We start from the raw sequence: 15,301 nt of genomic DNA, 5'->3' as shown, positions 1-15,301 counted from the left end.
TCTCTACTCATGTTTTCTGTTCCTCTTTTATTCAATTTAAAACTCTCAGGAGTAATTGTTTGCAGGAAAATACATAACTATGATGCCCTTCACTTAAAAGGCTGAATAATCTGTGCTGGCCAGACTTGAATGAATAAATACATAGGCAGTTACAAAGCTCTGGGTGATCTTTGTAAGTCAATGTCTAAATAATTTATAGCTGCCTTAAATTAATTTTGCAAGTGTTAGCAATCATTATATTCTTCTTTCTCCACAAAACTGAGCCTAGAAAAGCTGCTTATCCTGAAAATAAGATATCAGGATGATATGCCCTTTCTACTGTCACTTTCATGCAGAAGTGTTAAGAAATATTATTTTTATTACCAAGTGGGTTTTGAACATGATATTCTTCAGGCATCAGATACTGAATAATTAGTACTTATTTCTTTTAACGCTGCACGAAAAAAAATCTTTTCTGAAAGTTGAAATTAAGCAAAAATGTACAGAACAAATATAACTAGATCTTTTCAAATGTACTGTTTTCATATAATGACAAAAAAAAAATTATCAATATTTTGTTTCCTAACAAAATTGACTAAACTGAAAAGGAAAACACTGTTTTTAGTGTGTTCCATTTCCCATGTAATTTTCATGTTTTTTGAAAGAGGTTCGTCATTTATTTGAAATCACTGTAGACAGTTGTGATCTGATTTCTTTTTATTTGAAAACATGTATCTGCCTTTCTCTAATTGCATAGAAACAAATTACATGGTATGGCATTTGATGTGTGCCTTAGGTTTTCTAACTTGCAGCAACTTGTAATGTTATGCTGTCTCATAAGGAGAGTCTTACCCTGCTAACAGTTTATTGTGGCTAGACCAGTTAGATACAGTAGTACTACTCACGTGGTTCCCCATGCTTTTAGAGGGATGTTATGCTCTGAGGTACTGCTACAGCTTGCTGATATCGAAAGAGGCAGTGTCCTATTTCTGGCTTCTGGGAGTGTACTTCCCTCCCCGCGTGGTGGTGGTCGACCCTGTGATGACCCAGTTCACGTTGCTGAACCAGCAGAGAGCTACCCAGGCTTGTCCAAAAAGTCAGTGTATTTTTTCTTGCTTGGTAGGTGGCCTTAGCCAGGGCAGGAGCAGCGAAGTGCTTCAGGGAAGGGGCCGTGGGTGTGGGTGAAAGAAAGAACGGAGGCACCCATTTTTGGTTGTAGAGTTCTCTTTAGATTTAATTGTAACCTGTAACTTCATTCCTGGTGGTTTCTGGATTTGCCACTAGTATCAGTAGGCTGTTATAAGTTGTTAAAATACGTAATAGCTTTTAATGTGGTTCACGGGGAGGAAGGCATGTGTCTTCTCTGGTGCTTAGAAACTGGCATTCAAAGTAAGTTAAAGGGAGCTATGTTCTAACTGTCCTTTTGGGCCTCTCAAAATGTTCTTAATTCTTAATTATAAAGCCATATAATGAAAGATGAATCATGTATTTTTGTAATACAAATTATACAGTTAAGCTTTTATTCCAAAAGGACTAAAAAAGGAAATCATCCATATAATGCATAAACACAGAGAACATTTTTATTAATCTACAGTAGAGTGCTTGCAGATCTAAAACAGAAATAGAACTTACTGCTATTTCATCTTCAGTAATGGTGTTATAACTCAACTAAAAAATGCGTGTGATGAATGCCATTTTTTACAGATGTTTCAAAGCTGCTCATATTTCAAGGGGAATATGTTCAAGACGGGGGAAAAAACCCAAAGTTCTCTTGAAATGTATACATATACTTTTAAATTGAAAAATGTAACACTGACATCTCCAATGGGCTTTTCAAATAAATACAGGGGGACAGTTGAGTTGTCTTCAGTTTGCACTCATCCTATTTTTAGATTAAAAGCCAAAAACTAGTGTGGGAGCACTTTATTATGCTAACTGTGTCTGATTTTAAGATTTAAATTGCAGGCATTAATTTAAGATGCAAACTAATTGATTTTCTGAGGAAAACATAATAAATTACTATATTAGAAATAATTTTTTAAAGCAAGAGTGCAGAGTATAAATACAGTGAATTTTAGCCCACTTAATATAGGAATATTATAAGATTACTAAAACCACTTAAAAAAAGTAATGTGTAAAAGATGAACTTACTGGTTCTGTATGCGGTTGCTTGTCAAGAAAAAAAAAAGCAGTAACACCTCCAAACATACACTTCCAATATATTCCACCCCAGTGCATTTTTGAGATTGTAAAATTAAATGCAGATGTTCAGCTCTCAAGCTCTTGAGGTTCTTCTGGCATTTTCAGCTTTTTGGAACCCCGAAAGAACTGTCAATATCTCATAATCATTCCAGTCATACTTCTGTTATGGTGTTTAGATCTCAAGAGACTCCTGTAGATGGGCAGCCTCCTGCGTTACCACCCAAACAATTTAAAAAGAACAGTTGGAACCAAATTTATCATTCACACTCACAGCAAGAACTGGATAACCATATTAATGAAACATTTGATGTTCCTTCATCACCTGAAAAGTCCACGGTAAGTTTTTGGATCCAGTTTAACTGTTCTGCTTTTTATCAACATGATAATCCTACTTTTCATGAGCTTGGCTCTAATTCATTTGAAGAGTTGTGCTTGTGCATTACATTGAAGCATTTCCATACTGTCTCTCTGCTAGCTCCCACTATTTATTTCCACCTGCTGGAGCAGGCCTTTGTCAGTTGTCATCAAATTACTAAATTGGGATAGATAGGCAATGTCTACCTATGAACGTTAGCTTTTCAGCACATGCAGAAATTTCTAACCAACCTCCTCTTTGAGAAGTCATTTATTATCAGTTTTAAAGAAGACATTGCAGATACTACCACTGGTGTTTAATCTAGCTTTTATCAAAAAAAAGCCTGAAACTAAAAGTGCCTACCAGCTTCTAGGGCAGTTTTGTGAGGAGAGGCTTCTTGGAACTGTGGTTGTATTTCTCATCAGAATTTCCAAGAAAGAGACCCTACCAAGAGACTTGTGACAACGAATGTGAAATCTGAGCAAATGTTCTTGTTCCGCACTTAAGCGTGTGCTAAACGAGTAAGCTAGCAGCTGATTATTTTCTGCCTGAGGTGAGATACCACTGACCCTTTTTGTCATTTTTGTCCTTCCAGAAGTTTTCAAATGGTTTTTTTGTACTCATGTAGGACAAAAGATGTTTTGCAGGACAGTTAATATCTAGTTGTTAGCAAATACTGTATAAATAGTTCTGCTAACCTCAGACATTCAAAATTATGAGTCAGCTCCCAAAACTGATGTTTTAGAAATGTCTTTGGTTTATTTTTATTTGCATTCTGAACTCTAAGCCTAGGGTTTTCTCTCAGGCCTCGTTACAAAGTTGAGTCCCATAAAACACATATTTGATTTCATAGCTGGGGCTTTAATAGAACACACAAAAGTGAAACCTGTAAGTTTATGAGCAGTTTGGGAATGTTGTGAAAAATTTTGCTTTAATTAAATAATGAAACAGAAATTTTAACAGCTTTGTCTTCTGTCAGTTCTTACCTGAGTCATATTAAAGTACTGTTCTGTTTTGAAAGATAACACTACTTTACTCAAAGTTGTTCTGCTCTATATTCAGTTATCTTTACCAAATCGAAAAAAAGTAACTTTCAGTTGTTTTCTTAATTCCTGTTAGTTCTGCAAAACCAACACAGCTGTGTGAGAATGAGATTCCCTTTTCTCTGTGCGTTGTCAATGTAATTGTTTGTTGTGGTCCAGAGGGCCACATATATGCAGCCTCACTTAAGGCAGTACACTGTTGTAATCAAAGATCTAATTTGGTCTGCTGATGGCTTTTTATTTTGGGTATTAGAGAAGGAACACAGCATGACTCTGAAAATCTGTGAAACTGTAAATTTAGGATTTGGAATGTGGGTTTGGGTTTTTGTTTGGGTTTTTTTTGGTTTTGGGTGGTCCCACACACCCCCCCACCCCCCGCCAAAGTTGCTTTTCTGACCAGAATGCACTTTGTGTTCCTGTACCCCTAAAGTCCCTTTTGCTCCATCTCAAATATTTTAAGGAAGACCCCTCACCATTTTGACTTCATTTAGCTACTGAATTTCCTTCATCTGCCATATATGGAGAGTATTTAGGAAGGTAGTAGGACAGGTATGGGAATGACAACTTCTTACTCCATCTGCAGTCTCTAAGTATCTGGTCTGAGAATGTCCAGAGGTATTTGAAAACAGGTGTGGCCAGGACTCCCTTCAGTCAAACACGTTAATGATAATATGTGGTGCTCTCTTCTGGTTTTTCTTTATAAACAGCTGTTCAAAATAGCCTCTTAGAGCAGGGAATTATTATTCCCTTTTCGTCTGGGGAATGCAATGAAACAAAAGTTTCCAAAGGCTGCAGGTGAGCGCTTAGTTGTAGTTCATTTGGCCCAGGAGCCTGAGTCTGGTCTCCTGTGCCAGTGAACATAAGCTAAAATGATTTGCATGTGATCAGGCTTCCTAAGCATCCTTCCTTCTCATTAACATACCGTATGCTGTTACTTGCCTTTCCATCCCCAAATTTTTCATCATTCAATTGCTATGAATGTGTTCAGGGGCATTTGTTTTGTTTTAACCTAGAGCTTAAAACACCTGGAATTGAGTTAACTTTTCATGAGCCAAGTTGAGCAGACTTCTCTACTTATTGAACCTCCAGGTTTTGAACTTTCTTACATATAGAAATGTTTGCTTTAATAAGGGGTTTTGTTTACTTCCTTTCTGAATGAGTCTTATGTTTTGGCTGTATTGGGTAACATTGAAAACTTCCTTGAAACAAATTTAGCTAATAATACTTTGCATCCTTGCTGTAGAAATCCTAGCTAATGTTGAGTCTGTGAAATAAATATTGATGGGAACAAACTAGAAGTCACTTCAATGGCACAAAGTTGATTTTTCCAGATGCAAAAAGTATCTAGTATTCCCCAGTTTATTGGTAGTTCCTTTAACAGTGGTGGTGTGATCAGAATGAAACCAGAAAGCAAGAAAATTGTCAGAGCTTGAACAGTGCAGAGCATGTGTCACACCTCATACTCCACTACACTGGAAGTGGAATAGGGGATATGGAACCAAGGTTTTGTTACCAAACCAGTCCTTGCTTACTGCCATCATATTGCTGTACAAAAGTATATGTTCAATTACCTTATTTTTATCATATTACATTCTTACTGTGGTCTTAATTAAAATGAATTTAAGGAGTTTCCATTTAGAAAACCTTTTCTTAAGACTGTTTGAAGCCAATTAGTCTTTTCTAATATTGTTTCTTACTTTAAGCTTGCTTTGACAGAACACATTTTTAACTTTGTTATGTCCAAGGCTTCTAAATGTGTAACTTTTCCCTTCTATGCAAAACTCAAAATAAGACATTTGCACTATTACCTGATGTTTTCCTAAGTGTCCAGGAGCAGTTACTTAAGGAAACGGCAAAACTATTACATAAAATAATTAATATAATATCTAATTATTACGTAAAATATTAATATAATTTTTGTTTACTAGCCCAATGGTGGTGTCCCCCATGACAATCTTGTTATGATCAGAATGAAACCAGATGAAAATGGAAGGTTTGGCTTCAATGTAAAGGTAACAGTACATCTACTTCTTTCATGTCTATTAAGATTGTTTCCTGACATTTGTGGTTTATTACTAATTTTATTTGTTTTTAAAGGGTGGATATGATCAGAAGATGCCAGTAATAGTGTCCAGGGTAGCTCCAGGAACACCTGTAAGTTATCAAAAAAACAAACTTGGTAGCAATATCTGTGTGTCTTGAAGTATTCAAAACTGTAAATTATTTTGTAGCTGCTTATGAAAATTATTGTGTGATCTACCGTTACCGCACATAGTTTGCTTTGTTAGGATAAGAGTTTGATGGGCCTGTTTGATTTTTTTTAAAAAGTTCTTGAGTCCTCAAAATTTTTTCTAACTGAAACAGAATTAAATTCCTGAAAATTACAGGGAGTTAGATGTTCAGTATACACTGTTTCTTGAGATGTGTCATGCTAAAAATACATTCATATTATTACTTTTTTAAATATAGGCATTCATATAATTCCACAAAAATTATATATTGAAAAAGTCTTTTAGTATGTTAAAAATAACTAAAGTAGCAAATCTCTCCTATTTTAGTGACAGATGTAGCTGAATAAAGCCAAGACTTAGATTAAAATCAGACATCATGAATCATTCATCAGGTCTGATTGCCTGTTGTTACTGGTGTTTAGTGACTATCAATAGTGTCTTCAAATGAGGCACAATATTTTGTCAGTTGATTGCCAAAAATACTGACCTAGTATTCAGCTGACTGGAGTCAGCTCTGTTTATACCTTTTAGAGTTGAGTGACTCTTTATTTTGCTAATATTTTGCTAACATTTAAGTACAGCTTTCTTTTTTCTTTTCTTTTTTTTTTACAATTTAACTATTAAAATGTTTCCCAAGAGCTTTGTTCTTGTTCCTGTTAATTATTATCTCTGAAATATTTAATAACATAAACAATTTTGGCTGAATACTTTAAACATTCACTCTCTAAGGAGAAGATACTTGATGGTGGGATGTGCTCTTTCTTTTCTGCAAAGGTGTTTAGACTATGATTATAATAATGACTTTTATTACCTGATTCCCCTCTCTGGGACTCCTGGGATTTGTGCATTGTCTTTGGTACTTGTCTTACTCTTGTCATTACAGTTGTGATATTTCACACCTGAAGCATTTAAGCCTGTGAAATTGATTTGGACACAGCTTTGCTGTGTTACTTCCTTCACTTCAAAGATAAGAACATTCTGCTTTTTAATTGCCTATACAAAATGTGATTTAAACAGGGGAGTTTTCTACTTCAACCAGAGGAGTGGAGTAACAGCTGCCGAAAAACGTGTCATATTGACAGTCACCTCCCAGTGCAAATCAATTTGTTCATGTGAATGGCATTGTCTTATGCATTGTGTAACACTTAAATTTATCATTTGACTACAATGCAGAAACCATAGCAACTAGGCTGTTAGGATTCAAGTCTGCAAGTAGAGTTACTTTAAGTGGCTATTTTAAGGTGAGAAACAGGAAAGGGCTTGTTTTACAGATTTTTTTATTTTTTTTTCTTTCCACGTTGCAGGCTGATCTCTGTGTCCCTCGTTTGAATGAAGGGGACCAGGTTGTACTGATTAATGGCAGGGATATAGCAGAACATACCCATGATCAAGTTGTTATGTTTATTAAAGCGAGCTGTGAGAGACACTCAGGGGAACTTGTGCTCCTAGTTCGACCCAATGGTGAGTTGTACATAATGATTAAAAAAAAAAAAATCAACACCTTGCTTTCATTTCCTTACCTCTCTTCTGTGTCCTGAGATGGAATGTTTAACACCTTTGTAAGAAAGAACTCCCTTCCTTGAGTTCCTTGTATTATACAAATCTTGATCAATCTCATACTCTAGGGAGCTGTGCATAACTAAGTGTTCAAAATCAATAGGAAAGTCAGAGATCAATTTAAATTTTGTTCTCACTCTTCCTGATAAAAATGTTCAGAAAGCTATATGGATGTTGAATGCAGTTTCTGAGGTTGCCGTTATTCCCTTAAGGAAACTAAAAACCAAACACAAACAAACAAAAATACAACCTCTCACCAAACACCCAGGGTTTTGGATGACTTTGGATGTTGATACGTGCAAAATCCTTCCATATGTTCTTAAAACAATCCAGAATGACTGGTAACATTTCTACTTGAGGAGGCTTAATAGAAGAACATGCTAAAATGTGGTCTAAATAACAGGTTGTGCAATATTAATGAAATACACCGTTGGAGCGTTGCCAGCAGATGGTCACTGGATTTAATTCTGCTGCACATCCCAATTATAATACAGTTGCAGAGGAAAAAGCAAAATGAAAAATAATTATGTTTAATCGGAATAATTGAAATTAGAAGAGTACCTCAGCCACCTCATAAACATTTTTTTCTTTATTCACTTAGTTGCACTCCCCACTTATTTGTGCTGTCATTCTGTAAGTTATCCTGCAGCTTTTGTGTGCTTACTTTCTTTTTCAGATAAAACTTAATTTAGTTTACAAATTTACTAAAACGGTTTCCGCTTGTGTGTTGATTATCCTTGTATTCTGGAGAAAAACATTTGAGTTGTAGAAGTGAGGAGTTGCCAGTTTCCTCCTTTTGGTCATGGGACATCATTTAGAAACGGGCTTTCGAGCAGCGTGTCTGTTATGTATAGTATAAAATGCATATTACTTTTCAGTTTATTTATAGGCAGGGCATACCTACAGCATTGGGAGCATTATAATGACATATATTAATGCCACTTTCTCTGGTGGTCTGCACATCTTGCCCTAATTACTGAAGACTAAAATAAGTTCAAAGTAAATTAAAAGTAAAAATGTAAATGCAACTATAATGACTTCAGAGGCATGATGTGAGAATCTGAGATTAGGGAATTACATCAGACAGGGTAGGGTATAACATGAGTCTTGATCAAAATTTTGGCAGTCAGTGATGTGCTTCCATTTAAAATTACTATTAAACCAAAAAAACAGTTATGTCATGGATTATAATGATTAGTAAAGGCTACTTGCCCTTGCTGAGGGGGATTAATATCAGTGTGGTTTTTTTTTTTTTTCTACAGGAGAAACGCTTGTCTTTTTTTGCTGTTTTAAATAAATGACTTGGTTAACTTTACTTGCCAAACATGTTCAGTCAGAGTGTTCATACCTTTGTTTGCTATAGCTGTCTATGATGTTGTGGAAGAGAAGCTGGAGAGCGAGCCTGACTTCCAGTACATCCCTGAAAAATCTCCAATTGATGGTGTCCATCAAGATGATAATGCTCTGAGGGAATCCATGATTCAGCTAGCAGAGGGGCTTATCACTGGAACCGTTTTGGCTCAGTTTGATGTGAGTACCGTGTTGTCTGTAGCTGTGTGCATGTTCCAAGTCTTTTGGGATAGTAATTATTTTAAGTAGAGCATGAGAGAGCAGGAACCTCTCAAAGAGATTTTGTGCAGCAAAAGCATGAGGTGGCCCGGGATTCACTCTGCAGTTATTGAAATACAGAAGGACATCTCAGGGCGGGCAGGTAGTGGAACAACTGCAATGTGGGTAGATGCCTATGCACAACACAATCTGCTTGCCCCAAATCACAATGTGGAACGCCAGTATCAGTCAATTCCCTTACCAGTATTCAATATTGACTTTTCTCTCGGTCAGTGTTCTTGTGGAAGCTTGAAACTTACCGTTCAGTTTGTCTTTAAACAAATTGTGATGATGTCTTGATTATTTTCATTGATCCCACACCATAACAAAATTCATAGTGTTTTCTTTTGGAAAGTATTTTCATGTGTATTGAAGCTACCATTGCTCAGTAATTTCTGTTCTAAAAAGTACCTCTAGGTAAATAATGCGCTAATGGGTCTTTTGCATCTGTTATGGTCTGACCACCAGTTTTGTCTTTTAGCAATTGTATAGGAAAAAACCTGGAATGACAATGTCTTGTGCCAGATTACCTCAAAACATTTCCAAAAATAGATACAGAGACATTTCGCCTTGTAAGTATGTGTGTTTGTATGTGTGTTAGATGTATTCTACTGTGGCTAGTAAATAAGTAACATCCTTCTAAAAATTTTTTCAGATGATGCTACACGGGTTATTTTAAAAAGTAATGAAGACTACATCAATGCAAATTATATAAATGTGAGTAGTATTTTTCAAAGGAGCTTCTGACATGAAGTAGTTTTGCAGTTTGTCAATGGAGGAGTTGATTAAAAAAATAACATTTTCATAAATGTAGTTCAGACTAGCATGGCTGATAAACCTGTAGTCAGATGATCTGAAATTTACTGTAGATATGTTTAATTTGCTAATGCTTTGTGGCAGATAGTTTTGTAAATGAAACCAAGAAAAAGCAATAAGAGAAGGTAGACCTCTACCAGAGGAATTAATTCTCTTCTGATTGCTAATGTGGCAGTAGTGTTCAACATCAGTAAAGTTTAACCTGGCAGCACTTTTACATCCCGCACACCCCCCCCCCCCCCTTGTTAGTACAACAAAATTATAGCTACTTACTTTTCCTTTCAGGAACAAAAACCAGATTAAATTAAATTCCAGGATCAGTATTTTAAAATCTAGTGTCAGAAACCCACAGAGCGTGAAATGTTTATACCTGAATTCTTTTCCAGCTGGTCTGTCATGTCTTTTTTTTCCCATTAATCTGGATTATGGCAACTACATAACTGTCAGTTAATTTGTGACGTGTACTTGGATCTTTGTAGTAATTTTGCGTGTGAAATACTTTGGAGAATTTTTGTCTGTGCCAATCCATATTTACTAACTTATACTAAAAAGAATTAATATAGTTGATGCTTTTTTTTAATGTATTGGTTACTAAGCACTAAATATCTGATGCCTGACTTATATTTGCTGTAAGAATTAAAATAGTGACTTTGTCTTCTTTTAGATGGAAATCCCTTCTTCCACAATAATAAACCAGTACATTGCTTGTCAAGGTCCATTACCAAACACTTGTCCTGATTTTTGGCAGATGACTTGGGAACAAGGCTCATCTATGGTTGTAATGTTAACGACTCAAGTCGAACGGGGCAGAGTAAGTAAAGGATTTCCTGAAATACTACTTGCATAATCTTCTAAAAATCTGTTGGTGATAAGCCTTTAAAAGATTAGAGGAATATACTATTATGGCATATCGCATGACATGGGGTAATGGTTTTAAACTAAAAGTGAGTATATTTAGACTAGGTATAAGGAAGAAATTTTTTGCCATGAGGGTGATGAAACACAGGAACAGGATGCCCAGAGGGGTGGTTGATGCCCCACCCCTGGAAACATTCAAGGTCGAGTTGGACGGGGCTCTGAGCAACCTGATCTAGCTGAAGGTGTCCCAGCTCACTGCAGGGGGGTTGGACTAGATGACCTCTAAAGGTCCCTTCCAACCCAAACCATTCTATGATTCTATGACTCTTTTTTCCATAAGGGCAGTGCATTCCTAGTACTGTTGCAATTACGACTCTTACATTTTAAACCTTTTGGTATTGTTAATGTAGCTAACATTTAAACTTTGTTCAGTTGTGAAATACATTGAAGTCTTCACATCTTTCTTAAAATATTTTTTTCTTTGATTCTTTTTGGTAAAGTGAAAAGCAACTAGAATTTACCTTCATAGGTTTTTTTTCTCTAAGCTTCAAGGAAGTTCTATCAGTTTTGTAGATTACTTCTTTGATATGTAGAGAGATTATTTTTTTTAAGGTGGCCTAACACAGCTTTGTAGTGTTACAATCCCATGCCTGATGGCTGTCTTTAAAGAGAATCCCTGATAAGCTTGAAATCTACAATTTTTTTCATAAAATACTCTTCTGTGGCTATAAACATTTGTTTAATCATATGAAAGGGTCATTGTCCTTTAAGTCATTTCCATACAAAAATGTGTGAAAATAGAGTACTAGTAATAAAGTATTAGAGTTATAAATTACTAAAAAGAATGTTGTCTGGTGCTGTAAAAAACCTCAGGTGTATTTTCTGTTTTGTTTGATTTTGGTTTTCTTAAACTATAGTTTTTCCTTAATAGCTGTGTCTATTATGCAGCTTTGTCCTTTGAAGACAAGCAAAACAGATCTGGTCATGCACACAGTGTAATTCCAGAGTTATTGGGTTTGTAGTCTGGAGCATTCACAGTAGCCCTGGCTGTGTGGACTGACTGAGTGCGTGGACAGAAATGACAGTCTGGAATAACAGTTTAGTGGAATTTCTCCACATTCAGGATTTCTTTTGAAGATGGATTTATAGTAGGTTGTGGGTGTTCTGATCAACTTGGACTGTAGATCAGCTGTCTGTATATATTCTAAATAACCATGTCTTTGCTGGGAGGTCAGGCCTTTAAATATAATTAAAATAATTGAAGGGGAATTGCAGCATTTGTAAACCATTTTTCAGTGACTCAATGTTAGCGTGATACTGCCTGCTGCCAAATAAACATGATTAGAGGGAATTTCAGTTCAAGTGCCCTTTTAATTTGAGTTTTCTTTGCAGATCTGCTAAGAACAGACTTGCAATAGCAGTTCTCTGAGGTTCCCCACCCCTTCAATAATGATCTTTGTGGAGTTCTTCGGAGAGCTGCTTAATAATAAAATAAAAGGACTTATCTGTCTTATACCCATAGGCAGACTCCCTGCTCTAAAGCTGCTCATGAGGCTACTGACATCACTATCCCACTGCATGCCAGGAGGTCTCAGTGGAGCAGGAAGTCTGCAAATCTGGCTGCTCTTAAAGAATCGCCAGGTGGGTTGGAAAAACAAAAGTACACTTGAGCTGAAATGACCTCTGTAATTAGGCGGTTAAGCAATATATCTGAAAATCTTAGTGTTTGAAGTTTTCCTTCACACTTGATTACATAATCAAGAGTCTTAGAAGTCCACCATCTGCATCCCCCTAATTTCTGCATTAGTTTAGCAACTTCTTTTGTTGCTTATTACCCTTTCTTTTTTTTCATTTGTTGTTTTCCCATATAAATGTGCTTTGAGAAGATTAGCTTAGGGTTTTGGAGGTTAGAAATGTTTATAAAGCAGTGTCTTTGTCACTCACGTGTTAAGACAGAATATTTGTAGAAATACTTTTTTAAAAATACAATGAAAGTTGAAGGCATCCATCTTCAGTTAAACTAACCTCAAGAGCTGGTGCATGTGTCCTCTTGAAAAGAGAACCAGGAAATCTCTGCGATACCTTCTTTTATAAACAATAATTAGGTAACACGGTCTATTTGGTAAGTAAATAGTGACTATAAAATGATCACAATAGTCTTTAATGAACAAAGGTATAAAGAACTAGAGAGAATGAAAATCATACTCTGAATTTAAACACAGGCATCTTTAAAAATGTGTTGACCCTAGGTTAAATGCCATCAGTACTGGCCAGAGCCATCAGGAAGCTCATCATATGGGAATTTCCAGATTACCTGCCATTCAGAAGAAGGAAATCCTGCTTATGTCTTTCGAGAAATGACATTGACTAATCTGGAGGTAAAATCATAATATATATTTTTAACTAATCATCTGTGGAATCCTCACAGACTAGCTAAAACTTACTTAATCATGCTTTCTTTTCAACTTGGTGGCATATCCACATAAATAGAACTGTTTATTTCTAGAGGCCTTTAGAAAACTACACATAATTGTTATGTACTTACCTAGTGTAAATTCTGCTCTTACAATGATAACAAACCTTTCACTAGCAAAATATTGCAAAGATTCAGTTTCCATAATGATATTAATTGGTTTTAAATCACATAGAAGATGTATTATTTGTCTTAAAAGTCTGTACTGGTGTCTTTTATACCCTGGCCAAACAAAAAGAGTAAAGTTGAGAAACTTGTTATTCCCCGGATGTTTTCAAAACATGAGACACTAGAGGTATTTCATTATTGCAACTGAAAATCTGTCTTTATAGAGGCAAATGGTTCTTAATAACTCCATCTTGGAGAATATGTGCAAGTAGATGGAAGATAAAGCCTGCTGAGAGAATGATGAATCAGGATTGGTGACTGCGTGTCAACAGGGACCTTCTTGAACATACATTGCATGATTTTCAGGGCATGTGTAGTTTTCAGAGTCTCCCCAGCTAGCATTTCAGTCTCAGAAATGTTTGGAAATGAGTATCTGAAATTTAGTTCACGTACTCATTTCTCATTGCTTGGGTTACCAGATGAGATGCCAGTTTTTTAGAGATGCCTTTTAGCCAATTTGCAGTTAAAATTCCTTCCCTGTGTCCTTTTGATACAATTGCTCATTCGTTATCAGCAGTGGAACGTCCTTAAATAACTCTGTGCCTAGAGGTTATTTAAAGTGCAGTAACACCTGTTCTTTAAAGTGCTGTAATGTTTTTTTTTAACCTGTTGAAGATGTAAATGTTTGTGGATTGCCTTTTTTTAAGAAAAAAAAAAAGAGTTGTAAAATCCAGGATGAGCAATGATTAACACTAATAAAGTGCTGCTAGTTGCCTGAAGCCACTCTTATTACAGGTATAAGTTGCTGTAAATGTACATATAAATGTTGATTTTTCTTTTTTTTGAAATTATTTTTTGCTTGTGTGGATTTTTTAATGGGATTTGCCGTTGAATAAACTTTGTGTTTCTGATTAGAAAGACGAAAGCCGCCAACTAACCCAAATCCAGTATATAGCTTGGCCCGATCATGGGGTTCCTGATGATTCCAGCGATTTCCTAGATTTTGTGTGTCTTGTGCGAAAGAAGAGGGCTGGCAAAGAAGAGCCTGTTGTTGTTCATTGCAGGTATTCACTTTTCCCAACTTTATTAAATAATCAAACTGAACCTATTTATCATCAACTAGCTTTTATGTCCTTTGTTTTTGAAATAAACATTTAATTATATCTGCTTTGGGGATGACAGGAGAACTCAGCATTTAAATTAAATAATGAAAATTGTAATCACATTTCAATAAGCAAAATTGAGTACCTATATGCATTGATCTGTGCAGGGATTTCATTGGTTTGGGATTTTTTGTTGTTTACAGTTTAAATGCTTATGCTAACAGTCTGTATTATAATTCAGGGGAATGGCAAAAGACACTTAGCAACCTTTTCCTCGTGGTGACTATTCTACAAAACTCCAGAATAGCTGTATAAATAATCCATAGCAGAAAATGTGGGTGGTATATGCAGTGACCAGACAAAAGACACTTTCTCTCAAATCAGTAGTCTTAGGCTACATGGTATTTTGATACCTACAGTAAGATGACACTTTTTTCTCAACAATTTACTTTTATCATGAAGAAAAATAACTGTTACTCAGATTTTTATGTACATATGAAATGTGTTGTTTTTCTTGTTAAGTAGTTTTTAATAGCATTCTGCATTCCTATAGTAAATTTCAAAATCTTAATCCTTTAAAATACCTAATTAGTAAACTATAACAATGCATAATGCCAAATGTCTTCAAACGAACGTGTGGTATACCAATTCTTGGTGAGCAGTTCTGTGAATAAAATTTGACGTCTAAATTCCCAAATACTGCCCAGACAGTCACCACTGTCGAGTCAGGTGTGCATCGTTCCTGCTTCAGAAGCTGAGAGGTTTAAGAGATAAAATCAATTTAAAGACTATATAATCTACAAGTAAACTAGATGTTTATTGAGAAGATGAAAAAGAATGTTTTATCTTTTTAACACTGTGTGTATCAGAACTTATACTTAATGAGTTTTGCTCTCTCTTCTGATTTACGCTGGTCAGGGTGAATCTTATTAACTGGGGAAACCAGACGACACCAGAATGCCACTGTC

The 15,301-nt window shown here is 35.7% G+C and overlaps 1 protein-coding gene across 5 annotated transcripts in view; it reads left to right on the top strand.

Moving 5' to 3' along the window:
• Positions 1–15,301, top strand: part of PTPN4 (protein tyrosine phosphatase non-receptor type 4) — a 175,964-nt gene that overhangs the window by 89,497 nt on the left and 71,166 nt on the right. For all 5 annotated transcript variants that reach the window (XM_064451253.1, XM_064451254.1, XM_064451252.1 and 2 more), the window contains 10 exons: positions 2,358–2,517; positions 5,508–5,591; positions 5,677–5,733; positions 7,115–7,271; positions 8,731–8,897; positions 9,457–9,547; positions 9,631–9,692; positions 10,456–10,602; positions 12,899–13,027; positions 14,146–14,294. In XM_064451253.1, the coding sequence (XP_064307323.1) occupies positions 2,358–2,517; positions 5,508–5,591; positions 5,677–5,733; positions 7,115–7,271; positions 8,731–8,897; positions 9,457–9,547; positions 9,631–9,692; positions 10,456–10,602; positions 12,899–13,027; positions 14,146–14,294 (1,203 nt within the window). The remainder of the gene's footprint in view (positions 1–2,357; positions 2,518–5,507; positions 5,592–5,676; positions 5,734–7,114; positions 7,272–8,730; positions 8,898–9,456; positions 9,548–9,630; positions 9,693–10,455; positions 10,603–12,898; positions 13,028–14,145; positions 14,295–15,301) is intronic.

The sequence above is a fragment of the Phalacrocorax carbo genome, chromosome 5, assembly GCF_963921805.1.
Source record: "Phalacrocorax carbo chromosome 5, bPhaCar2.1, whole genome shotgun sequence".
Lineage (NCBI taxonomy): Eukaryota > Metazoa > Chordata > Aves > Suliformes > Phalacrocoracidae > Phalacrocorax > Phalacrocorax carbo.
This window is presented reverse-complemented; position numbering and strand designations above follow the sequence as displayed.